The sequence below is a fragment of the Zootermopsis nevadensis genome, unplaced genomic scaffold, assembly GCF_977971745.1.
Source record: "Zootermopsis nevadensis isolate Lab colony 2312 unplaced genomic scaffold, Znev_1.0 Znev_ptg000013l, whole genome shotgun sequence".
NCBI classification, from domain to species: domain Eukaryota; kingdom Metazoa; phylum Arthropoda; class Insecta; order Blattodea; family Termopsidae; genus Zootermopsis; species Zootermopsis nevadensis.
In genome coordinates this window covers 2998084-3025950 of record NW_028259145.1, presented here as the reverse complement: position 1 = coordinate 3025950, position 27867 = coordinate 2998084, and the positions used below count along the sequence as shown (strand labels likewise).

Genomic DNA, 27867 nt, shown 5'->3' with positions numbered 1-27867 from the left:
GGAAGTACAGGTCCCGGTCAGGTCTACGACAGGACATCTTGGGTCACTGAAAGAGGCAACTTTTTCCCCCATGTCCCAAGCCTGTTATCGTCTTTTGCCGAAATCACTTCGACAGCCTGAGTTGGTGGTTGTCGCAGTGATCTTTCGGAAATACTGTCTTGTGTTTCACGGGGTCTTTGTCGTTCATCACCCACGTCTCAACTTGATACCAAGTAAGTCCTTCATCCGGGTGATATATTCCTTCATTGATGTCAAAATAAACACTTCCATATCCGAACTGTCCAACGTCGTAGTACATACTGTTCGTGTTGTTGTCATGTCTCAGACCGGACCATGTCCTGCCCCATGCTGTGTGGACCGGCTTCAAATGGACAGTAGAATTAGTACTTCCCTGAACAGTTACATTACACTCAGCTGTTGCTAATTCGGATAATGAAGACGTACACTCCAAGCTCCGTTAAGCCTGTAAACACTTCTCAGCTGTTAATGAGGGCTCATTGAGTTGCAGCGCGTGTCCTGTATTTACATCATCTCAACCGAAGTGCGACGCTCTCAAGTACAGTAATCCCCACCCAACACACGCCCACTGCGAGTTACACGAGAACGATGTGTCGCTATTATCCGGTATAATAAATGCCGACATACGCCATCGAAAGAAAAGTGTTTTATTACGCTCCTTTTTACGTATTTACTCTCCACTGTACGTTCTTTGCTCTAAGTACGTAATATTACACATAACGCCAGTCGTTTGTGTCTGTGTTGATCTCCTGGGTAGTATGTCCCTCAGGAATGTTTGTATCTACCTACAAGTGCAGAAGACAAACATCAGCATCTTATCTGCCGTGACAACCTCGAAATCTCATACAGCTGTTTGATTCTCTTTATTGGTTCATCTCCAAAATTGATTTGCAGATTTTGATTAAATTTGGTATTGGTGTTTGCACACATATTTGTCGAGAAAGGTTTAATTTTCGTCAACTGTCATTTTTCCCGAAGAAGAAATTAACTTCCTAATTTTTGTTAGAAACTGTTCATCATCGTATATAACATGACATGAAGAAAAAGACCTCGATATTGTGTTTCTATATATATAGTGTTCTGTCTGAGGACAGGTCCATATGAACAGGATCCTTCCATCCTTTTCTCGGACTGGGACCTGTTCATATACGTTCTTGGCAGATGATCCAGAAGTGGTTTGCCATTGCCTTCTTCTGTGTGTGAATGGAGTAATTGTTGGGATGCCACGGAGGAAAACTCCGTGTTGCCTAGACCACGGCCTTGCCCAACACAAGTTATAAATTCGAACCCGAGACCCCAGGATTACAAGGCCAGCGTTCTAACCACTAGACCACCTCATCTTATTATTATTTAGTGTTCTGTCTGACGACAGGTCCATATGAACAGGATCCTTCCATCCTTTTCTCGGACTGGGACCTGTTCATATACGTTCTTGGCAGATGATCCAGAAGTGGTTTGCCATTGCCTTCTTCTGTGTGTGAATGGAGTAATTGTTGGGATGCCACGGAGGAAAACTCCGTGTTGCCTAGACCACGGCCTTGCCCAACACAAGTTATAAATTCGAACCCGAGACCCCAGGATTACAAGGCCAGCGTTCTAACCACTAGACCACCTCATCTTATTATTATTTAGTGTTCTGTCTGACGACAGGTCCATATGAACAGGATCCTTCCATCCTTTTCTCGGACTGGGACCTGTTCATATACGTTCTTGGCAGATGATCCAGAAGTGGTTTGCCATTGCCTTCTTCTGTGTGTGAATGGAGTAATTGTTGGGATGCCACGGAGGAAAACTCCGTGTTGCCTAGACCACGGCCTTGCCCAACACAAGTTATAAATTCGAACCCGAGACCCCAGGATTACAAGGCCAGCGTTCTAACCACTAGACCACCTCATCTTATTATTATTTAGTGTTCTGTCTGACGACAGGTCCATATGAACAGGATCCTTCCATCCTTTTCTCGGACTGGGATCTGTTCATATACGTTCTTGGCAGATGATCCAGAAGTGGTTTGCCATTGCCTTCTTCTGTGTGTGAATGGAGTAATTGTTGGGATGCCACGGAGGAAAACTCCGTGTTGCCTAGACCACGGCCTTGCCCAACACAAGTTATAAATTCGGGCACCGCCGGGAATCGAACCCGAGACCCCAGGATTACAAGGCCAGCGTTCTAACCGCTAGACCACCTCATCTTATTATTATTTAGTTTTCTGTCTGACGACAGGTCCATATGAACAGGATCCTTCCATCCTTTTCTCGGACTGGGACCTGTTCATATACGTTCTTGGCAGATGATCCAGAAGTGGTTTGCCATTGCCTTCTTCTGTGTGTGAATGGAGTAATTGTTGGGATGCCACAGAGGAAAACTCCGTGTTGCCTAGACCACGGCCTTGCCCAACACAAGTTATAAATTCGGGCACCGCCGGGAATCGAACCCGAGACCCCAGGATTACAAGGCCAGCGTTCTAACCGCTAGACCACCTCATCTTATTATTATTTAGTTTTCTGTCTGACGACAGGTCCATATGAACAGGATCCTTCCATCCTTTTCTCGGACTGGGATCTGTTCATATACGTTCTTGGCAGATGATCCAGAAGTGGTTTGCCATTGCCTTCTTCTGTGTGTGAATGGAGTAATTGTTGGGATGCCACGGAGGAAAACTCCGTGTTGCCTAGACCACGGCCTTGCCCAACACAAGTTATAAATTCGAACCCGAGACCCCAGGATTACAAGGCCAGCGTTCTAACCACTAGACCACCTCATCTTATTATTATTTAGTGTTCTGTCTGACGACAGGTCCATATGAACAGGATCCTTCCATCCTTTTCTCGGACTGGGACCTGTTCATATACGTTCTTGGCAGATGATCCAGAAGTGGTTTGCCATTGCCTTCTTCTGTGTGTGAATGGAGTAATTGTTGGGATGCCACGGAGGAAAACTCCGTGTTGCCTAGACCACGGCCTTGCCCAACACAAGTTATAAATTCGAACCCGAGACCCCAGGATTACAAGGCCAGCGTTCTAACCACTAGACCACCTCATCTTATTATTATTTAGTGTTCTGTCTGACGACAGGTCCATATGAACAGGATCCTTCCATCCTTTTCTCGGACTGGGACCTGTTCATATACGTTCTTGGCAGATGATCCAGAAGTGGTTTGCCATTGCCTTCTTCTGTGTGTGAATGGAGTAATTGTTGGGATGCCACGGAGGAAAACTCCGTGTTGCCTAGACCACGGCCTTGCCCAACACAAGTTATAAATTCGAACCCGAGACCCCAGGATTACAAGGCCAGCGTTCTAACCACTAGACCACCTCATCTTATTATTATTTAGTGTTCTGTCTGACGACAGGTCCATATGAACAGGATCCTTCCATCCTTTTCTCGGACTGGGACCTGTTCATATACGTTCTTGGCAGATGATCCAGAAGTGGTTTGCCATTGCCTTCTTCTGTGTGTGAATGGAGTAATTGTTGGGATGCCACGGAGGAAAACTCCGTGTTGCCTAGACCACGGCCTTGCCCAACACAAGTTATAAATTCGAACCCGAGACCCCAGGATTACAAGGCCAGCGTTCTAACCACTAGACCACCTCATCTTATTATTATTTAGTGTTCTGTCTGACGACAGGTCCATATGAACAGGATCCTTCCATCCTTTTCTCGGACTGGGACCTGTTCATATACGTTCTTGGCAGATGATCCAGAAGTGGTTTGCCATTGCCTTCTTCTGTGTGTGAATGGAGTAATTGTTGGGATGCCACGGAGGAAAACTCCGTGTTGCCTAGACCACGGCCTTGCCCAACACAAGTTATAAATTCGAACCCGAGACCCCAGGATTACAAGGCCAGCGTTCTAACCACTAGACCACCTCATCTTATTATTATTTAGTGTTCTGTCTGACGACAGGTCCATATGAACAGGATCCTTCCATCCTTTTCTCGGACTGGGACCTGTTCATATACGTTCTTGGCAGATGATCCAGAAGTGGTTTGCCATTGCCTTCTTCTGTGTGTGAATGGAGTAATTGTTGGGATGCCACGGAGGAAAACTCCGTGTTGCCTAGACCACGGCCTTGCCCAACACAAGTTATAAATTCGAACCCGAGACCCCAGGATTACAAGGCCAGCGTTCTAACCACTAGACCACCTCATCTTATTATTATTTAGTGTTCTGTCTGACGACAGGTCCATATGAACAGGATCCTTCCATCCTTTTCTCGGACTGGGATCTGTTCATATACGTTCTTGGCAGATGATCCAGAAGTGGTTTGCCATTGCCTTCTTCTGTGTGTGAATGGAGTAATTGTTGGGATGCCACGGAGGAAAACTCCGTGTTGCCTAGACCACGGCCTTGCCCAACACAAGTTATAAATTCGGGCACCGCCGGGAATCGAACCCGAGACCCCAGGATTACAAGGCCAGCGTTCTAACCGCTAGACCACCTCATCTTATTATTATTTAGTTTTCTGTCTGACGACAGGTCCATATGAACAGGATCCTTCCATCCTTTTCTCGGACTGGGACCTGTTCATATACGTTCTTGGCAGATGATCCAGAAGTGGTTTGCCATTGCCTTCTTCTGTGTGTGAATGGAGTAATTGTTGGGATGCCACAGAGGAAAACTCCGTGTTGCCTAGACCACGGCCTTGCCCAACACAAGTTATAAATTCGGGCACCGCCGGGAATCGAACCCGAGACCCCAGGATTACAAGGCCAGCGTTCTAACCGCTAGACCACCTCATCTTATTATTATTTAGTTTTCTGTCTGACGACAGGTCCATATGAACAGGATCCTTCCATCCTTTTCTCGGACTGGGATCTGTTCATATACGTTCTTGGCAGATGATCCAGAAGTGGTTTGCCATTGCCTTCTTCTGTGTGTGAATGGAGTAATTGTTGGGATGCCACGGAGGAAAACTCCGTGTTGCCTAGACCACGGCCTTGCCCAACACAAGTTATAAATTCGAACCCGAGACCCCAGGATTACAAGGCCAGCGTTCTAACCACTAGACCACCTCATCTTATTATTATTTAGTGTTCTGTCTGACGACAGGTCCATATGAACAGGATCCTTCCATCCTTTTCTCGGACTGGGACCTGTTCATATACGTTCTTGGCAGATGATCCAGAAGTGGTTTGCCATTGCCTTCTTCTGTGTGTGAATGGAGAAACCGGGGAAGCCCCCGGAGGAAAACTCCGTGTTGCCTAGACCACGGCCTTGCCCAACACAAGTTATAAATTTGGGCACCGCCGAGAATCGAACCCGAGACCCCAGGATTACAAGGCCAGCGTTCTAACCGCTGGACATAAAAATATAAATAATTTAATGCTACAGATTTCCATCTACAGTACGGCGAGCAAACTGGCAAAAAATACCAGATGACACATTTTCTATGACAGAACTAGGGAACTGTAGAAATCAACAAATTTATCATACGTTTTCAACGAGTATTTTCTATGAATTCCACCTTATAAGAGCTGGGAATATCACGTGGCGATACTGTTAGCCCGCAATGAACTTTGCACATCCCTGGCCACTTTATTCGAGGTCTTTGCTACCAGCGCCCAAATTTAACATCAAATATTTACTTACTGCTTAGTGGCTGAAGCTGTTTGTTCAGAGCCACTTTCAAGTTACTTTACACTTTTAAAATAACACGAGATAAGATTTCTTTTTTGAAAGAAGTTTTTATGTAACAGCGCGGTGAAGCTTCAAGCGGTGTAATATTTCATTTCATGACTTTTATACTGCTCAGGTTTAAAAATAGACGGCTACCAGGCTGAGACATTCCATTCCTAGCTTTCACTTTTTTGTCAGAGCAATGTGACCTTTCGAAGGCCATACATCGTAAAATGGTGTTACTGTTGTAAATTGTTCTGCAAGGCACATGCTTCAAAGTCCCGATTAAGTGCATAATGTGGTATGAACTGAAACAATTCAAACTCGATTCAGTACTGGATGTCAGACAGTTAGCGATGGCCAATCACAAAATATTGGATGTGACAGAAATGAGAGATACGATGCAAATGAACATATGAGTTGATGTAAATACATAAATAATATAAGAAATTCAGCTATGATTTCAATTTTAAATGCAAATTTGTTTCTTAATTCGCTTGTCTCCGTTGTGATTTATGACTTCCAGAGATAAACATTTACAATTCGTTGGCTTTAATAAGAAATAGAACTGTTTTTCTTAGGGTCTCTTATATGAAAACATCTATTCAGAAAGCTAATTTTGGATTATATTATTTTTGTTTCACAACATGTTTTCAAACCTGTATGTTTTTGTTATTTTTAAAATCCTTGTAGTGCTCCGAAAATGAAGTGTCATCCTTCGACTATTCCAGATTCTTCAGATGTGTGTAGTTCGTAAATGTCCCAACCTTCTTCACATCCGATGTTAACAGCTTGTATTGTCCTATAACAAATGGTTTGTGTTCTCTGTGGCGCCTGTAGTATCTGCTTCTCCGCACGACACTCATTCTGACGTCAAAAGAGAGCGCTGTTTCTTTACGAAATATCTTATTTTTACCATGGAATGGGAACGTAATATATTCGTTCTGTATTCGTTCTTGTGTTGTTATATTATGAATCCCAAAGTGGTCTGTGACAGTTCGTAATTAATTTTGAAATTAATAAATTACTTATACCAGAGTTGTCGTCTTGGAGGAAATGTTCGATTCATTCTAGAATTCGGCACTAGATTTAAGTGACCTGTAAGCTTCACGTTCCGGTCGCCTTGCCTCAAAGCCGGTTTCGATTTGGTGGTGAAGACAAATTTGAGACCAAAAGGAACTGGGACTCAGGAATGGATGGTAATTTATTTTTAATCTGGAGGTAGTAGATGTATCTTAAATATTGGATTCATGTTTCGACACTACTACTACAAACCTAAAGATGTAAATTTTTTGTACATATATTAGCATTAACAGTTATCACAATGAAATTAATTTGGTGTTTTCTCTGCTCACCATTTTCGACGAATAATTTGCATTTTATTAAAAAATTGCGGTGCGCTGTAAACGTTTAGCAGCATGTACCAATAATTTTATTTTATTTTCGTTTATTTAACAACGACTTCAATTGCTTAGGTAATATAGTGCCAATGTTAAGGAGATCAGGGAATAACAAATTGGATCACGCGGTCGTGCCGTAATTTAAGGTATTTGCACGCAGGGAACTGAGGAAAACCACGAGGACCCTCATAAGGATAGCCGATCTTAGGGGCTGGCTTTTAAACCCGGGATGTCCTGAATACGAAACAGAAGTGGTAACCACTCTACTGGTGCGTTCGGCCCAGACTTCTTAGAGGGTGTGGACTACAGCAGCGTTCAAATTGTGAAGTGTTAAAAATAGAGGACTGAGACAGTAACATATACGGTGACCTATCGACTCATGACCTCGTTACTGAATGTCATGAAAATCCACTATTCAAAAGTCACTGTTGGTTACACGCAGACATTTCGCTGAAAGTTGTTCTTGCTATCAGAAACCGGTCTATAAAGAAGGTGCAGTGATTTCGACTGCATTCGTAGGTAAGGGAGGCTGAAACAAGTGGACGGACGTTTGAAAACGGCATATTTATATAAGGCCAAATGCTACTATTATTATTATTATTATTATTATTATTATTAGTGTTCTGTCTGACGACAGGTCCATATGAACAGGATCCTTCCATCCTTTTCTCGGACTGGGACCTGTTCATATACGTTCTTGGCAGATGATCCAGAAGTGGTTTGCCATTGCCTTCTTCTGTGTGTGAATGGAGTAATTGTTGGGATGCCACGGAGGAAAACTCCGTGTTGCCTAGACCACGGCCTTGCCCAACACAAGTTATAAATTCGGGCACCGCCGGGAATCGAACCCGAGACCCCAGGATTACAAGGCCAGCGTTCTAATCGCTAGACCACCGTGGCGTTCAAATGCTACGGTGACAATAAATACCAAGAAATATTTAGAAGGCAAGTTTTGCAGCAGAACGCCTACTTTCCATAATTACTTAATCTCAAACAGTCTATACAGCCGGATCTTTAAAATATTTGAACTTTTATTCAAAACTGGGAGACTATTTTGACCCGCCGGGAATCGATCCACGATCGTCCAGCCCGTAATCACCCACATCTGAGCTTCCCCGGCCAATTCTGTTGACGAGAAGACACGATTGGCAGAAATAAATAACCTAACACTGGCAGTCAGACATTAATCATGACTGAGTAAAGGGGCTTTTTGTTAACAGTGGCTAAAAATATAATACGTAAGGCAGGATTTATAATGTAATCTTCACGGCCGGCAGTTTCTGACCTCGAATTTCTGCCATTAACTGGCGACATTAAAATTAGGTACGACCGTTTCATTTTGCATCGTTCAGAGGCCATTATTATAAGCCGTGATACGAGACAACCGAGAAGCCTAACAGTGGTATACGATTAGAGGTTATATTAGATTACTTGTATAACTCATAAATTTATAGACAACACCCGGTAATAAGTACACACATGTTCTAAAAATTCTACTAATAATTTCTAAACCTTGTCGTATTTCAGTAATCATAGATAATCGTACTGAAGTCCACACGTCTCCGAGGTCATAATTCAAGTATAATCCTTTTAAATTCGTTTCCATCCCCACATTACTGATGTAGTTCAGAAAGCATTGCAAAATAACCTCGGAAATACGTAAATTTTAAAGAGGATTGTACAAGTTCTCATCCGAGTTTTAATAACGTCTGCCCTTAAGAAGGGAAAGTATCCGAAACAAAATTATGTAAATGCTTGAGGGTAAAAGACCAGCCTTCCCGATCTCTGACTGTAGACAGGGTCTGTACCTCTGTCAGTTCTTGTAATGAGCATAAAAGGCGTTAGAAAATACGAAACGTTTGTCATGTGTTATTTGTAACAATACGTGGAACGCACAGATTCGTCCCAATTACTGTTCCTCATAATATTCACAAAAAACAATGGTTTTAAAATATCCCGAAATTCACCATCGCACGCCAATTTAAAAGAACCTACAAGGAGTTTAATTCGCCATCCACTTCCCTTTGACTCGTCTTAATGATATATTCCATCTCCTTCTAGGTATTCCAAGTGGGCGTTTTCCACAAGGTTTCTTTACGAAACGTCAGAGTGCATTTCTTCTTTCCCCACCATAACTACCCAAGTACGCCATTTTAGTCTCCAATATTTTTCACTATTGTAACGATACTACGTGACCTTATGAACCTCGGTTTCACCGAAATAGCACAAAATAAAATTTATCACAGTAATCAGCCCATATAAATCGGAATACCTAACCAACTAGTTTGCTTACGGAACCCGAAGCCCTCCACCGGACCCTGTCCTGGGCCAACAAAATCCATTCTCCTTCAACTCCTATCTCCCATAGATCCCGCCTGAGATTATCCTCCCATCTACGTCTAGGTCTCCCCAGCTGTCTCTTCCCCTCAGGCTTCCCAAATAGTGGACCCAACCAACCAGATGGCTTACGGAACCCGAAGGTTCATCACCGAATTAACCAAAGCCCTCCACCGGACCCTGTCCTGGGCCAACAAAATCCATTCTCCTTCAACTCCTATCTCCCATAGATCCCGCCTGAGATTATCCTCCCATCTACGTCTAGGTCTCCCCAGCGGTCTCTTCCCCTCAGGCTTCCCAAATAGTGGACCCAACCAACCAGATGGCTTACGGAACCCGAAGGTTCATCACCGAATTAACCAAAGCCCTCCACCGGACCCTGTCCTGGGCCAACAAAATCCATTCTCCTTCAACTCCTATCTCCCATAGATCCCGCCTGACATTATCCTCCCATCTACGTCTAGGTCTCCCCAGCGGTAAGTAGCGCTTTAAAAATAGCTAAACCAGTTGCTGTGATATCGATTCATTTCAAACAGCAGGAATTTGTTCTGAGAAATCTATAACGGGACATCAGAAACAAGAATGAATGACCAGTATTCAATTACCAAGACGTTACGCACAGAAATTGCAGCATTTTCGCAAGTCTTCGATAATTAGACCATGAATTTCGCAATTCATAACACGAATATCCTGGCATCAAGCCACTGAAAAGACAACACTTCATGTCAGACATCAACAGGGCAGTTACGTAATATCAATATCAATTTATTATGGCCTTTCAGAAAACATTTTAGTGTTCTGAACGTTCAGTACACCTGTAACCTATAAGGGGTCGTCTCCCTACGATTTCACTATGACGAAATTAGAACATCGCCTGACAAAGAATGTCGAACACCTTGGTTATCATTCTTTACAAGTGCACTCTCACGCTAATTAAAAAACATCAACATTCCGTGGCTACTGTCACGCGCCAAAGTAGTGGAAACAACATTCCTTGCATAAATAAGTTTTTATCGGATATATAATCATTCGCGACTTGTAAAGTTTACATCATCGTGTAAGTAATATTTTTCAAGTATGCATATGCGTATTTTATCTTGGAGGTTATGTAAAAATTCTTCGTATAGTCGGCGCAGTAGTTTTTGGCCGGTGGAATTTTCAAGGGGAAGGCTAGGAGCGAGTCTCTTCTGCGATAGTATAATGCTGACTGAACGCTTAAACAAAAGAAATACGCTGACCGTGCCACCTCAGGTACACAGACTAGGCCCGTCCGCCAGCTCCGCCAGCTTCAACACCGGCCAAACACTACTGCGCCGATTATACAAGACGGAAGATGAGTGAAGGTCATTGATGCAGAACAAAGGCAGAAGGGTCTGTGCCAGTGCGATATTTGGGAAATTATTTCCACTCCAACTTGTCTTATGCTAAGAATAGCGTGCACCTATCGTATTATTAATAGACGTATTTACGTATTGCGTTATTTACAACTAGCAGGTTTCGCCGAGCCAATAGAACGTTTCACCACTCCAAGGACAACGTGCGTGCCTCAACAAAGTGACTTGGTTGCACAACTGTGCAAAAAACAGTCTTCCTAAAATCTATAACCAGACACTTTTTGGCCCTGCTACAATTAGCGCTAGTGTCGATCCCACCTTTCAATTTTGTCCGTCTGCCATGTTGGTACTACCGATTGTGGGAAATTAAAAAGTACGGTTTTTGAATAGTCTGAAGTGGCATAACGTCCATACCGAATTTCATCCAAATCCATATAGCGGTTCTCGAGTTAAATCCTCCCTTTGATTAACCCTTTGAAGCCGAAGATCGTCTGAATATTATTTATGAATTCAGTCCGTACCGCGAAGAAAACACTACACCTCACCATTACGGAAATCAGCTGGTTAACCCTTTGAAGCCGAAGCTCGTCTTCATAATATTTACGAATCCAGACCGTACCGCGAAGAAAACACTTCACTTAACCATTAGAAGTCGAATCAGGCGGTACCACATAAGATTTAACAAAAGAACATCCCGGTCAAAGCCTTAACGTTGTATGATACTTCCCGGTGAACTACTTTAGTCTGGTAGACGTTTACCAACGTTTCGGAGGTCCTTCCTGCCTCCATCATCAGGACGAAGGCACTCATCGCATGAAAATAGAAGAGCGGTTAGGTATGATTTTAGAATCTCTCTCTCTCTCTCACCGCGCCCTGGTGTTGGACGCAGGACGAGTCTCACGTCAGTAAACTTCTGCCAGACTACACGGCGCTACGTCACAGAAGACAGTTAACTTGGCCGTGTGAAATGCAGACAAAGAATGGAATTTTTTTGAACGAACAGCTAGTTTTTTTTATCCTGGGTAGCTCATTCTGAATAGTGAGTGACTGGGTTACAGGCTGGACGATCGGGGTTCGATTCACGGTAGGGCGTGATTTTTCTCGTCTCGAACATCCAAATCGTCTTTAGGACCCTCCCAGCCTCCTCTCAAGTAAGTGCGGTCGAGGCCTAAAGCTAAACTACTCATCACTATCTAGTGTCGAGATTATGTGTGGAGGGAGCCAAGCCACAACTCCTTTAATACGTCTGCATGGGTTTCTTACTTGGTACAACGCCGGCGACAACATTAAGTTCGCCATCTCGCTTGTAGAATGGAAAAGAGTTAATAAATGTTTCAGTAAAATACGAGACTAAACGTTATCTTTTTGAGTTGTCATGTTGTCCTCAATGGTAGTAACTTTTCTGCCCTTCATAATTTGTGTGTAAAATCATGTTCCGTTGAAACTTCCACGCGAATGACAAACATTTCACTCAAGCAAAAGGCAGTGTTCTTTTATTGACTTCAAACACGCCTTACGTCTATGACGACTCAGAAAAAAACACATTTCTATGTATTAGGATACGTGGCAATAGCTCCAATTTTTTTTTTGAAGTTCTGTCATGTTACAGCGATGTTGTATAAAATTATACCCACATACAAGACTTTATTCTGGACAGCCTCGTTACCTTTGATGAAACAGGATGTCTACGTTTTATTTTCCTGCGGGAGTTCAGCGACAGTCACGTTCATTAGCTGCAGCTTGTGGCAACACTAGCTTCTCACAAAAGTAACTCAACTTCATTTCGATACGACACGAATGCGCGGAACAGAAACATACAACCTTCCGCCAACCACGCTTCTCCGTTAACTGTCGCCAAGTTGGTATACAAGCCACGCTGTATGCTTGGACAGTCGACTCGAGCGAGTTTAGTAGTTTTCCCGACACAGCGCTTGCGTACACTCAAGGTCGAGGTTCGCCAAGTTGCTCATAGAAGGCAGTGCTTTTGACAAGACGGAACAACAAATTATACTTGTGGTCTGTTGCTACGGTAACCTTCATAGTGTGTATTAAAGTAATATCGATCTCTGTTTTTTGATGTGTGTAGTTTGTAACGAAACTGAAAGTTCCTTACTCTTGTTACAGTTGGATAACTACCAGAAAGTGACCCAATATCAACTTCATCTGGCTTTTATACGTGCACAGGTACACTGAAAACCCATGAATAAGTCTGAAGTTTGTAACTTGATGATAAATCTTTCGACTCGCTCAGGGCAGCCAATAGCATTCAGAAAAAAGATATACACGCTGCCAATTCTTGAATAGGGCTTCATGTCTGCTTGCGGAGAAATGAGAATTGGTGAAAGAATGAACGAAACAAAAGGGGTGGTTAGCAGGAGAGGAAAATGAATGAGAAATTGACTCATTCTGAATTGTGTAGGCTCATCATCAACGATCGCTTGGAGAGAATGAAAGACAAAGTTTCAAGTGTGTTTGAACTGCAGGTTCTAAAAATGTTTTAACTCCAGTAAGAGTCCCTCCATTGTATAAGTCCAATGTAACTTTCACCTCTATATACGTATTTTTTTCAGTTCTCTCATTCAGTTCTGACAGAGTCGTTAAATAATTCGGGGTTTTTGCATAAATATATATAAAGCGTGTTCACTGTGTACTATTTTTAGTCGCCTACGGAATTTGTGTTCGTACAAAAACATGCTTTAACCTTAAAACAAATTCCATGTGATTTCGTTAGGTATATTTCCCATTAGTGTCAACCCGCATTAATTTTGACATCGGATGTGTGAAATTCCCGTATGTCTACTTCCTGCAGATGTTGGACTAATCAAGAAATTCACAGCTTTTATGAAACTAAGTTTCATTCGCGTGTTCTGACGATCCTGACACTGGACTGTCCTATTTCGTTTCAATCGTGGCTTTATCTTCACATACCACTCATCTTATTGTTCTTATTCTATGAATTTTGTCTTCGTATTAGTTGTTTAACAACCAAACCTGTCCATAAAATGCATCGTATTTCTTATAAATGTCGTCACAGTGGCGGCGTGGTCACTGGGACCGTGGGTTCGAATCCCACTCAAGGCATGGATGTTTGTCCGCGTCTTTCTGTGTTGTGCTGTCCTGTGTACAGGTAGAGGCCTTGCGACGGGCCGATCCCTCGTCCAAGGAGTCCTACCGAATGTCTAATACAGTGGTATTCAACCGGGGTACGCGAAGACATCTTAGGGGGTACGTGAAATTTAAAAAGAAAATATTATTTTATGATAAACACTGAATAATCAGTAATGCAATTTATTTAATTTATTTTAGATGTAGATTATATACTACGTATAACTTGAATTATACACCAACAACTTTGGGGGTACAAAGTTGAAGAGAAATTATATCTGGGGGTACGCGAACAAAAAAGGTTGAATACCACTGTTCTAGACCAGTGGTATCAACCTGGGGTACCCGTACCCCCGGGGGTACGCGAAGACATCTTAAGGGGTACGTGAAATTTAAAAAATATATATTATTTAATGATAAACACTGAATAATCAGTAATGTAATTTTTTAATTTATTTTAGATGTAGATTATATAATATGTATAACTTGAATTATAAACCAACAACTTTGGGGGTACAAAGTTGAAGAGAAATTATATCTGGGGGTACGCGAACAAAAAAGGTTGAATACCACTGTTCTAGACCAGTGGTATCAACCTGGGGTACCCGTACCCCCGGGGGTACGCGAAGACATCTTAAGGGGTACGTGAAATTTAAAAAATATATATTATTTAATGATAAACACTGAATAATCAGTAATGTAATTTTTTAATTTATTTTAGATGTAGATTATATACTACGTATAACTTGAATTATACACCAACAACTTTGGGGGTACAAAGTTGAAGAGAAATTATATCTGGGGGTACGCGAACAAAAAAGGTTGAATACCACTGTTCTAGACCAGTGGTATCAACCTGGGGTACCCGTACCCCCGGGGGTACGCGAAGACATCTTAAGGGGTACGTGAAATTTAAAAAATATATATTATTTAATGATAAACACTGAATAATCAGTAATGTAATTTATTTAATTTATTTTAGATGTAGATTATATACTACGTATAACTTGAATTATACACCAACAACTTTGGGGGTACAAAGTTGAAGAGAAATTATATCTGGGGGTACGCGAACAAAAAAGGTTGAATACCACTGTTCTAGACCAGTGGTATCAACCTGGGGTACCCGTACCCCCGGGGGTACGCGAAGACATCTTAAGGGGTACGTGAAATTTAAAAAATATATATTATTTTATGATAAACACTGAATAATCAGTAATGCAATTTATTTAATTTATTTTAGATGTAGATTATATACTACGTATAACTTGAATTATACACCAACAACTTTGGGGGTACAAAGTTGAAGAGAAATTATATCTGGGGGTACGCGAACAAAAAAGGTTGAATACCACTGTTCTAGACCAGTGGTATCAACCTGGGGTACCCGTACCCCCGGGGGTACGCGAAGACATCTTAAGGGGTACGTGAAATTTAAAAAATATATATTATTTAATGATAAACACTGAATAATCAGTAATGTAATTTTTTAATTTATTTTAGATGTAGATTATATAATATGTATAACTTGAATTATACACCAACAACTTTAGGGGTACAAACTTGAAGAGAAATTACATCTGGGGGTACGCGAACAAAAAAAGTTGAATACCGCTGGTCTAATAGATCAAAGTCAACGAAAGTTGGGACCCGCAGATGCTCAAGGCACTGAAGAACGGGTCGCCTAAGTATCCTAAGTAAGTCTTTCTTATAAATCCATTTTAACATTTCTCCTATGAATCTCTACTAGGTCACCCAGTGGTGTCTAACCTTGAGGTTTTCCCACTCTCTTTTATTTCCTTCCATCACGCAAGTGTTCGTTTTTACCTTAATAGCTCGCAAAGAAATTAGAAGTATAATTATAACAATTAACACTTTTGGAAAATCCCTGAAGTCTTACGTTGTTCGGTACATGTAACATTCATCAGACTGTGAAACTGTTTATTTCAGGTACAAAATTGGATAATTTGACTGAACACCAAGTAAATTTTAGGGTGATTCTCCAAAATTGTACTACACAGTGAGTAAAATCTTTACCACTGATAAGACTCAAAGTAGAACTTGGTGGCCGGAACAGACGATTAGCGTAATCCATGAAAGGAACATGATGATGAGGTACTTAAAAATAAACGTGTTTTAAACCACACATGAAAAAAATCTTACCAGCCGACATAAAAATGAACAGAAATTGGTCACTTGACTTACTCATAAAACGTTTTTAACAAGTAAAGACAGTTTAAAATTTGTTCTGTCTTCTGGGTTGTTGCGCCGTGTAGTCTGGTCGATGTTTACCAACGTTTCAGAGGTCATACTGCCTCCGTCATCAGAGTACAAAGATTTCTGTCTTCTGGGTTGCGCTGTGTAGTCTGGTCGATGTTTACCAACGTTTCAGAGGTCATACTGCCTCCGTCATCAGAGTATGAAGATTTCTGTCTTCTGGGTTGTTGCGCTGTGTAGTCTGGTCGATGTTAACCAACGTTTCAGAGGTCATACTGCCTCCGTCATCAGAGTATGAAGATATCCGTCTTCTGGGTTGTTGCGCTGTGTAGTCTGGTAGATGTTAACCAACGTTTCAGAGGTCATACTGCCTCCGTCATCAGAGTATGAAGATTTCTGTCTTCTGGGTTGTTGCGCTGTGTAGTCTGGTCGATGTTAACCAACGTTTCAGAGGTCATACTGCCTCCGTCATCAGAGTATGAAGATATCCGTCTTCTGGGTTGTTGCGCTGTGTAGTCTGGTCGATGTTAACCAACGTTTCAGAGGTCATACTGCCTCCGTCATCAGAGTATGAAGATATCCGTCTTCTGGGTTGTTGCGCTGTGTAGTCTGGTCGATGTTTACCAACGTTTCAGAGGTCATACTGCCTCCGTCATCAGAGTATGAAGATTTCTGTCTTCTGGGTTGTTGCGCTGTGTAGTCTGGTCGATGTTAACCAACGTTTCAGAGGTCATACTGCCTCCGTCATCAGAGTATGAAGATATCCGTCTTCTGGGTTGTTGCGCTGTGTAGTCTGGTCGATGTTAACCAACGTTTCAGAGGTCATACTGCCTCCGTCATCAGAGTATGAAGATTTCTGTCTTCTGGGTTGTTGCGCTGTGTAGTCTGGTCGATGTTTACCAACGTTTCAGAGGTCATACTGCCTCCGTCATCAGAGTATGAAGATTTCTGTCTTCTGGGTTGTTGCGCTGTGTAGTCTGGTAGATGTTTAACAACGTTTCGGAGGTCATACTGCCTCCGTCATCAGAGTATGACGATTTCTGTCTTCTGGGTTGTTGCGCTGTGTAGTCTGGTCGATGTTAACCAACGTTTCAGAGGTCATACTGCCTCCGTCATCAGAGTATGAAGATTTCTGTCTTCTGGGTTGTTGCGCTGTGTAGTCTGGTCGATGTTAACCAACGTTTCAGAGGTCATACTGCCTCCGTCATCAGAGTATGAAACTATCCGTCTTCTGGGTTGTTGCGCTGTGTAGTCTGGTCGATGTTAACCAACGTTTCAGAGGTCATACTGCCTCCGTCATCAGAGTATGAAGATTTCTGTCTTCTGGGTTGTTGCGCTGTGTAGTCTGGTCGATGTTTACCAACGTTTCAGAGGTCATACTGCCTCCGTCATCAGAGTATGAAGATTTCTGTCTTCTGGGTTGTTGCGCTGTGTAGTCTGGTAGATGTTTAACAACGTTTCGGAGGTCATACTGCCTCCGTCATCAGAGTATGACGATTTCTGTCTTCTGGGTTGTTGCGCTGTGTAGTCTGGTCGATGTTAACCAACGTTTCAGAGGTCATACTGCCTCCGTCATCAGAGTATGAAGATTTCTGTCTTCTGGGTTGTTGCGCTGTGTAGTCTGGTCGATGTTAGCCAACGTTTTAGAGGTCATACTTCCTCCGTCATCAGAGTATGAAGATTTCTGTCTTCTGGGTTGTTGCGCTGTGTAGTCTGGTCGATGTTTACCAACGTTTCAGAGGTCATACTGCCTCCGTCATCAGAGTATGAAGATTTCTGTCTTCTGGGTTGTTGCGCTGTGTAGTCTGGTCGATGTTAACCAACGTTTCAGAGGTCATACTGCCTCCGTCATCAGAGTATGAAGATTTCTGTCTTCTGGGTTGTTGCGCTGTGTAGTCTGGTCGATGTTAGCCAACGTTTTAGAGGTCATACTGCCTCCGTCATCAGAGTATGAAGATTTCTGTCTTCTGGGTTGTTGCGCTGTGTAGTCTGGTCGATGTTTACCAACGTTTCAGAGGTCATACTGCCTCCGTCATCAGAGTACAAAGATTTCTGTCTTCTGGGTTGCGCTGTGTAGTCTGGTCGATGTTTACCAACGTTTCAGAGGTCATACTGCCTCCGTCATCAGAGTATGAAGATTTCTGTCTTCTGGGTTGTTGCGCTGTGTAGTCTGGTCGATGTTAACCAACGTTTCAGAGGTCATACTGCCTCCGTCATCAGAGTATGAAGATATCCGTCTTCTGGGTTGTTGCGCTGTGTAGTCTGGTCGATGTTAACCAACGTTTCAGAGGTCATACTGCCTCCGTCATCAGAGTATGAAGATTTCTGTCTTCTGGGTTGTTGCGCTGTGTAGTCTGGTCGATGTTTACCAACGTTTCAGAGGTCATACTGCCTCCGTCATCAGAGTATGAAGATTTCTGTCTTCTGGGTTGTTGCGCTGTGTAGTCTGGTAGATGTTTAACAACGTTTCGGAGGTCATACTGCCTCCGTCATCAGAGTATGACGATTTCTGTCTTCTGGGTTGTTGCGCTGTGTAGTCTGGTCGATGTTAACCAACGTTTCAGAGGTCATACTGCCTCCGTCATCAGAGTATGAAGATTTCTGTCTTCTGGGTTGTTGCGCTGTGTAGTCTGGTCGATGTTAACCAACGTTTCAGAGGTCATACTGCCTCCGTCATCAGAGTATGAAACTATCCGTCTTCTGGGTTGTTGCGCTGTGTAGTCTGGTCGATGTTAACCAACGTTTCAGAGGTCATACTGCCTCCGTCATCAGAGTATGAAGATTTCTGTCTTCTGGGTTGTTGCGCTGTGTAGTCTGGTCGATGTTTACCAACGTTTCAGAGGTCATACTGCCTCCGTCATCAGAGTATGAAGATTTCTGTCTTCTGGGTTGTTGCGCTGTGTAGTCTGGTAGATGTTTAACAACGTTTCGGAGGTCATACTGCCTCCGTCATCAGAGTATGACGATTTCTGTCTTCTGGGTTGTTGCGCTGTGTAGTCTGGTCGATGTTAACCAACGTTTCAGAGGTCATACTGCCTCCGTCATCAGAGTATGAAGATTTCTGTCTTCTGGGTTGTTGCGCTGTGTAGTCTGGTCGATGTTAGCCAACGTTTTAGAGGTCATACTTCCTCCGTCATCAGAGTATGAAGATTTCTGTCTTCTGGGTTGTTGCGCTGTGTAGTCTGGTCGATGTTTACCAACGTTTCAGAGGTCATACTGCCTCCGTCATCAGAGTATGAAGATTTCTGTCTTCTGGGTTGTTGCGCTGTGTAGTCTGGTCGATGTTAACCAACGTTTCAGAGGTCATACTGCCTCCGTCATCAGAGTATGAAGATTTCTGTCTTCTGGGTTGTTGCGCTGTGTAGTCTGGTCGATGTTAGCCAACGTTTTAGAGGTCATACTGCCTCCGTCATCAGAGTATGAAGATTTCTGTCTTCTGGGTTGTTGCGCTGTGTAGTCTGGTCGATGTTTACCAACGTTTCAGAGGTCATACTGCCTCCGTCATCAGAGTATGAAGATTTCTGTCTTCTGGGTTGTTGCGCTGTGTAGTCTGGTCGATGTCAACTAACGTTTCAGAGGTCATACTGCCTCCGTCATCAGAGTATGAAGATTTCTGTCTTCTGGGTTGTTACGCTGTGTAGTCTTGTCGATGTTTACCAACGTTTCAGAGGTCTTACTGCCTCTATCATCAGAGTATGAAGATTTCTGTCTTCTGGGTTGTTGCGCTGTGTAATTACACAGCGCAACAACCCAGAAGATAAAAATCTTCATACTCACAGCTGTGAAAACATAAAATCATATAAAGACATAGTTGAAGGTCACTGTCGCAAAAACATTTTACGTGATGTTTGAACAAAAAAGTAGAGGGGGAATCGAAGGCTTATGAAGACGACGAAAGATTTTCTTGAATTATGGTGAAAGTCTTGCATTCTGCAGAAACCCAAAGAGATTTGAACGCCGGGATATCCAATCCCCATTAAGAATATTAAAATTAATCAAAACGTATTTCACTATTATTAACTGTAAATTATTCTTGAAATAAGTAATACAAAATAAAGGCATACATTATGGAACTATAACACATTTTATTAGTTAACTATAAATGGAACTACACTGATAAGTCTGTTCCTTTACATAGTGTCAGCTGTTCTGATTCTTTGACGTATTTTGCTGATTATTATTACCTTTAGCCTGACGTATGTTTAGCACTAAAGTTTAATAAAATTAAAATTTCCGCTTATGGAAATAAAATACTGTATATCCCATATGGCTACTGTAATTGTCTTTGGGGGCATACTTGTGTCTCTCAATCTAGCGGTATAAATGCCAGTCATATCTGCATTATACCCACCAGATTGCAGCTGGTCTGATGTAGAAAACCCGTGTAAGAAACGTAGACATCTTGTTAGCCAGCTGATTCAACTATCCAGCGTTGCCAACGTAAATAATAACCACACGTCATTCGCACGTGTTCGCTGTTGCATTCTCACTTCACAGCAAAGTCTTATTTAGTATTTGGCTGCAATGAACTTTGTTCAAACACACAGTACGCTTTGTTCCTTGCAGTCCACACGTACGCATACACACACAATAGAAATTCAGTACATTACGTTGGTCTGATATTATTTTTAGTTCTTATATTGGCATAAACCTTTTTTATATTCAAATTTTTCGCCCACGTCACACTCTGATTTGTCAAAGGCACGCAACTGCACAGCACAAAATGTTGTCTCACGAAAGTATTATACGAAATGGCCATAAATTTTTATCTGCGTAGATATAGTCGCCCTGTGAGAATTCAGACAAATAAAATCAAAACATTGAATATTTTGATAAATCTATCGATGATGAAATATAACACTTGCCTTCTTCTGACTATAACGTGCGTAACACTAATTAATATTAATAACATTGCTATGAAATGCAGTTGTATTAATGCACGTAATATATAATTTTGAATATTCATTATTTTAAATAAAGAACATTCAAATGTGGCATTTGTCATGGGGTTTGTTTATAGCGAAAATCCTCAGAAATATAACCGTTATTTACTTAGCTTCTGTCTCGTTCAAAAGCTGGTAATAGAACCAATTCATGAACTCTAATTTTATATGTTATCGTAGGATAAACGTAAATATGTAACAAAGTATCGGTTGCTAAATCATTGCTTTCTTACTGATTGAAATGAGGGCATTGTTTCTGAGCTGTCTTAATACAGTCACTCTTAGGGAAAGCTTCTTAAAACCAAAATTTTCTGCCCCCGTTTATAATTTTAATATTGTCTATCGATGTGTGTTGTACGACAAGAATGGGCAGTTGAACTAGTGCAATTCAGTCTGCACGATAAATTACAAGATCTTACAGATTTTCTAAAGGCACTGGAATATCCCATTAGAAACATGACTTTTACAGTGTTTCGAAATAGTTGCTCGATTAACTCTGAGAAAGTGTATGCAGCTAATATTAATGCAACAACATATACGATTCTGCGGTAAATTTTAAGAAAATACATGTATTTATTGACTTAATTTCAAATACTGACTGGTGTCTCGAGATTCAGTGTAATCAGGTCTAACCTTGCATTGGGTACGCGAGAACGTAACTAATTTTGATTAAGATTAGGTTAGGTTATTTATGAATATAACCACATCGATATATTACACTCATCAGAATGTTTTAATTTGTACGAGGCGCGTCCTCAAAGTAAGTTTCCCACTCGTCCCACAGCTAGCAAACCTTATATTGCGCGAAGCGACTGTGCGTACGTGATAGAGCAATGACGTAGCATGGCGCATGCACTAACGGTACTTCCCGCGTTCTCACAGTAGCATCGTTGCAGCTGTTGAAGATGGAGGTTCTTATTCCAGCTCCCGCCGACTGTGAAGTGCGGTCAGTGATAACGCTAGGCCGCACACGGCTCGACGGACAGCAAGTCTCCTGCAGGAGTTCAGCTGGGAGGTGTTTAATCATTCACCCTACAGCCCGGACCTCGCTCCCAGTGATTTCCATCTTTTCCTACACCTCAAGAAATGCCTGTCCGGTCAGCGTCAGTGTTTTGAGAATGACAGAGAGGCGGAGATGGTTGTCACACAGTGGTTCCAATCCCAGGCGGCAGACTTCTACGACACAGGTATTCAAAAGTTGGTCCCACGGTATGACCAATGTCTCAATTCCGGTGGCGAATATGTTGAAAAATAGCTGGACACTTGCTGTATCTGTTGCAATAAATATTTCCATGAAATTGTGTTTTGTTTCTGTAAACGGCCCCAGGGAAACTTACTTTGAGGACGCACCTCGTATTTCATTATATAGGCATTAGAATTGAGATAAATATCCTAACGTGGGTCAATTCCTGTAATGGTCTAAAACCATTCACCATTTTCAAGTGGTTCAACGTCACCGATGGCTTCCGAATCCCAGTCTCCATCCTTCTCTGCCCATCCACTGTCCTTCGTCCAGTTCTCTCTTTGCCATTGATTTCTGGGTTTCTTTCATCTGCCCCTCTGTTTTCTCGTAGCCCTCCTTCCTGGTGACATCCAGTCGATCAGTTTGAGTCATCTGTTGTTTGCCACTTTTACACGTGTTCCTTGACGTAATGATTGTTTTGTGTTCATCATGCAAAATGCAAGTTTTTAAATCCACCTTTACTCCAATTACGTGACTTTGAATTTTGGTTTTCCTTCATATTCTTGCCAATCCTTTCCAAAATTCAATTTTAGGTGCCAAAATTTTTTTATTAAATTTCTTCCTAAACGACACCCCCTCCCCCCAAGCCACGTAATACAATATTTATATTATTTTCACATATATATCTTGTTTAGTTTTCCTTATAACTCCATTAACACATATTATAATATTCATAGATGAATTTAGAATCAGCACGAATTTATTCTGTCGAGAATTCCAGAATCATACATTCCATCCTCGTTTATGTTTATCTCAAACTATTTGCAAATATCATTGTTTTAAGGCGTCTTTTTCTCGGCCTGCAAGTGGTGTCACTCCCTTCCTTATACAGAGCAAGGCATTGCAAGCTTTGATATGAGGTGAAGAAATTTTGTACTAAGAACAAATGCAATTTTTTTATGGTTCAACGGAATATGCGTATAATTTTCATTTTATTTCTGTATAGGTTGCGATTAATCGACTATTTATTTGTCTTTGAACCCCTCCGTGTTTTCAACCAGGTGAACAGTCGTGTACAGAATGATTATCAGATTATCCTACAGCTTAGTTCATTTCCTAAAACGGTTTACCGCTAGAAATAGGTTGTGTCATTACGTAGGTACGAAACACTCATCACTTCATTCATATTAGTAAAGAATTTCATAAACAGAGACCTAATAAACATTTATTTATACATCTTTAAAAACAAATATTTCTAAACTTTTTACTTCTTAATCATATTTTCAGGTGGGAAATAAAGCTTGAAGTTTAGCTCAAAAACAATGCCCTTATTAATGCTAGACTCTTCGTTGTACTCTTTTGTACATGAGTTTCTGTTAGCCTAATTTGGTTTTCTTTTGACAATTTCAACTGAGCTTAAGATCCAAATTTCAGTTCAGTGCCAGAACCTATGAAACATGTTATTTAAGCCTAACACCAGACGGATTTTTAACTATGTTTCCACAATCTTTTTTAAAGCGGAAAGTTTGATTCTCCATTTGGTTTCCGAGAAACTTTTGCGCAACACGTGTACATTCGCACTGCATTCCATTTGGTGCAATCAAAGAGGCGAAGTTCAGGTCCCGTAACCCTGTTTCTGTCCGTATTTTACTTCGTCGGAAGACTGAAGGCCATCACTTATTCCTTGCAACCCAGTCCCGCAGACCAATTACAAATTCCGCCAATAGGATCAAATGATAATTGTCTGGGGCAAGTATACTCCCAGCCCAGAAGTTCGCCATTTTCCATCTTGGCACACGAGATAAATTTCTTGCAAGAGAAAGGGTGTGGGAAATTCCCGCGGTCTAGGCATTCGATATAACCATCGGAGTGAATCTTAACTTTCCCTGAAATCGGCGCCACGTCTAGGATTCCGACGTCATCGTCATCGTAGTACTCGTAATCTATGACAGGCGTTGGTTTGGGTCTTGCGTTGCTGGTACGTGCGCTGGTCGCTGGAGCGGCAGCAGCAGATGGCGTCGTCTTCGAGAACGGACGTGGCCTGGCGGAGACGCTGTCCGGTAGGCGCCTGGGGGACGCTGACCCAGATGACGATGGAAGGGATTGCTCGCCGGGGAACACTTTAGATGCTCGACGAGGGGGTGGAGAAGATGTGGCCGGTGTTGAACTACTTGTTGATGAAAATCTTGGCGTCGTAGAGATTGTACCTGAATAGAATAAAGAAGGTTTTACTGTGTGAAATTCCTTGTCAGATATATGATTTTAGGTTTTCACAGCGGTGAGTATGAAGATTTCTGTCTTCTGGGTTGTTGCGCTGTGTAGTCTGGTCGATGTTAACCAACGTTTCAGAGGTCATTCTGCCTCCGTCATCGCCCTGATAACGGAGGCTGTATGACCTCTGAAACGTTGGTTAACATCGACCAGACTACACAGCGCAACAACCCAGAAGACAGAAATCTTCCTTATCAGATTTCTGCACACCTGGGAACCCCTAGTTCTTTCTACATGTCCATTCGCCAACTTTGAGCAAATAATCGATTAGTTAGTTGGTAAAAGCCTAAGAACATCAGGCGATTAGTGAATGACCGTGGTCTGGTACAACGCCAAATGCAAAACCAGACGCGAAGTTTAACTTTTAGACATTGAAATGTGATATCTCAAGACATTTTTCTGGAAGATGAGGTAAAGTTTTAAAACACTCTGTATTATTAAAGCCGGCTGGTATTTTTGGTTGTTGTTTTCTACGCAGCACAGACACATGAAAGGGGAGTGGATAAAGGCACGAAAAGGTTTAAGGAAATGATAAAGAGGTGTGAGGAGTGGAGATGGGAACGAAATCATCCCGCGCTAAATTTCAACAGGACTCTTACCCCAGCTTAGTTATAAGCATTGTCAAGTAAATGATACGTTAAAAGTGATTGTGATTTTTCTAAAGAAAATTAACTGATGGAATATTATGAATATATTACGTATCTTCATTCAGTGTCATGTGTATTATGAATACAAACCGAACAATTTGTGCTCAAAGTTAGAGGAAACCTGCGTTTATCTGGAAAACTGTCTCGATATTTTAAAACACTAGAGCAACGATCTGATGTTTTACTTCTTTACGTCGCTGTTCAGAGGCCAACTGTTCTTGGTCAGTCAACTTTCTACGTCCAACCCCACCGTTGCAAATATTCGTCTGCATTTTTTTCTCTTCTGTTCCTGTTGAATAATTTTTTATACATTTATTAATGTTAGTCTTACTTCGCTTTCCTTCATTTGTTAAATAGGTCTGATGTTGTAGTTCTTTACGTCGCTGTCCAGAGGCCAACTGTACTTGGTCAGCCAACTATCTACGTCCAACCCCATGAATGAAAATGTCACTCTACATAGAGAAGTACGAAAACGTAACGTTGAATTTCATGTAATGTAAAAATAACATTAACATTTAGTTTGAAGCTATTTCTCGCTGTGTTTTCCGTTCGTAAAGTACAAACCCGCTTTGGTTTCGTTTCGTGTAAAAAAGGCTTGCCTATTTCTTGTCGTTTCGGAAGTAGCCAGAATTTAATATGCTCTGGTACGCATGTTATAAAATTCAAGTCATCTCATGCATCGTGGACCCATATTTATTGTGGTAATGATTATTTGGATTACATACATTACAGTATAGTTCCCAATAACTAGTACTAATATAAATACTACATCAAAATACCACAGTGAAACTATTCAATTTGTTAGCCTTTCATTTAACCCACTACCCTTTCACCAAATTCATTCATCCGAGTGTTATTTTAGCATTCGCTGGTAGGTTTTATATCAATGTTAGTTTGTTAATGACCACAGATCAAAAATAGTTTCTACTGCAAGTAACTGCTTACATAGAAATGACAAAAATGAACAATTTAAACAGTGAAGACTGTTGTCTATGGGTCGTAACGCCGTCTAGTCTGATACAAGTTTACCGACGTTTCGGAGGTTCTTATCGCCCTGATTTTGGCAACATAAGTACCTCAGAAACGAAGTTCTGTGCGTGATTGTGGCAGTATTCAGGTATTGCTCTAAAACCCAGGGAAAGGTTGTCAAATGATGAAGCGTACAAAACCAGAAAAGCAAATATAACAAATGCTACATAGAGTCCTGCAGTGAAAGAATGGGATTTACCAGATATTTATATGAAAGTAGTCAGCCTTTGAAATTAATTTCAGTATTCATGGGCAGAGGGCTCTGTGGAAAGAAAACAAAATGGCGCATTAGTCAGCTCGAATTTGCGTCACAATTACACAGACAGAAAACCGAGAAAAATTAAGTATCCTTACTGTAAATAACATTCAGACGTTTTGTAATTGGTAAAATTAATTAATTGTGAATAAGAAGAATTGATGTAGAGTAATGAGGTATTTCTGAACTAGAAAGTCTACAAATAATTATAAATAGCCCGTAGTATGAATATGTTTACTCTGATTTAATTACTTCATCAATACGACCTCTATAGTTGGTAGGACTAGACAGAAATAATTGTTATGTCTGTCAATCTGTTTATGTCATTAACTGAAGTCAATGACGTTCATTTTTATTAGACTCAGATGTCTTACGCATTCTCTGTATTGATAAAAGTATAACTTTATCTTATCTGTGATTGGGAACTAATGCAGTCATTACTTAAATTGACGTTACGAATTAGCTCTTCAGAACGTCATACGTGCCTATACGTGATTGATCGAGTCAGGGATTATTATTATTTCTATTGATCATTGAACACACGAGATGTATTCCTCGCATATTTGCATTCGTCGTGGGTTTAACGTGCAGTGAACGAAAATATGGCGGCTAAGCGTAACAGTATCGCCTTTACCGACGATCACCAGGGCATAATTACAAATCCTAAATTGACACGAACGAGTTAAGAAAGACGATTAAACATACAGTATTTTGAACCGGTCATCCCATTTGATTCAACATGTAAATGAATTGACTTGAGATTGTGAATTTTATATTTGGATGGAATAAAATTATATAACCTTAGATGGGATTAGTAAGTTAATATTTGTGACCACAATGTCAGTGGTTGTAGTATACGACGTAGACCACCGCAAATATAAGTGCCCAGAATATCCCTCATCTCTAGCGAAAAATATTGGCAGACGCTGTCATAGTTCAAAGAATTGAGGCGAATATTTTAGTGACTATGTGATGGCAATGGTTGGAAATAGAGGTGACAAATTTTGACGACCAAGTGGTTAGGAGAAGAAGTAATAAAAAGACGTTTCGGCGGCGACACAATTACGAAAGGAGATGATGCAAAGGTGGAGAGTAACCACGTGTTTCACGAAAAGACGAAGGGAAAATTTAAGTAGTCAGAAAAGTTGATGAGAGGAGGAAGGTGGTTCAGAATGAAGAAAGGTAAAAGTGTTAAAGTAAGAACTTGAAAGATAAAGGTGAAACTAGGGTCACACGGACAGCAATCAGTGGGTGTTCACTGGAGACATTAGTTGTTGGGGAGTCTTCGAGACGTAAGTGAAGGCAAGAGTTCTTCATCGGCATCGGTCTTCAGGTCTGAGTTATTGTAGGTGAATTTTCATTTTGTCGGCTTTCATGCTGATGCAAAAATATATCATAGCCAATATCCATACAACACAGGAATCAGTCGTAATAACAAAACACTACCAAACGTATCATAAAATTGCTGTAAGGATAACAAGCATTCTACTTTACTGCATTTCCCAT

General features: G+C 41.4%; 2 protein-coding genes and 1 long non-coding RNA gene across 7 annotated transcripts in view; 1 reads left to right on the top strand and 2 right to left on the bottom strand.

Moving 5' to 3' along the window:
• hfw (leucine-rich repeat domain-containing protein hfw) overlaps positions 1 to 12572 on the bottom strand; it is an 88336-nt gene extending 75764 nt beyond the window's left edge. For 2 of the 4 annotated variants that reach the window (XM_022057216.2, XM_022057219.2), the window contains exon 1: positions 12377 to 12572. The gene's annotated coding sequence lies outside the window, so the exon portion shown is untranslated. The remainder of the gene's footprint in view (positions 1 to 12376) is intronic. The other 2 variants (XM_022057218.2, XM_022057220.2) reach the window with 1 other exon arrangement.
• Positions 12573 to 12602: 30 nt separating this feature from the next.
• Positions 12603 to 27867, top strand: part of LOC147873838 (uncharacterized) — a 121170-nt gene continuing 105905 nt past the window's right edge. Inside the window, exon 1 of the long non-coding RNA XR_015535039.1 lies at positions 12603 to 12894. This is a non-coding gene — a long non-coding RNA (uncharacterized LOC147873838). The remainder of the gene's footprint in view (positions 12895 to 27867) is intronic.
• Cht6 (Chitinase 6) overlaps positions 20098 to 27867 on the bottom strand; it is a 102601-nt gene continuing 94831 nt past the window's right edge. For both annotated transcript variants that reach the window (XM_087348438.1, XM_087348439.1), the window contains exon 19: positions 20098 to 24365. In XM_087348438.1, coding sequence (XP_087204564.1) covers positions 23836 to 24365 — 530 coding nt within the window. In that variant the 3' untranslated portion in view covers positions 20098 to 23835. The remainder of the gene's footprint in view (positions 24366 to 27867) is intronic.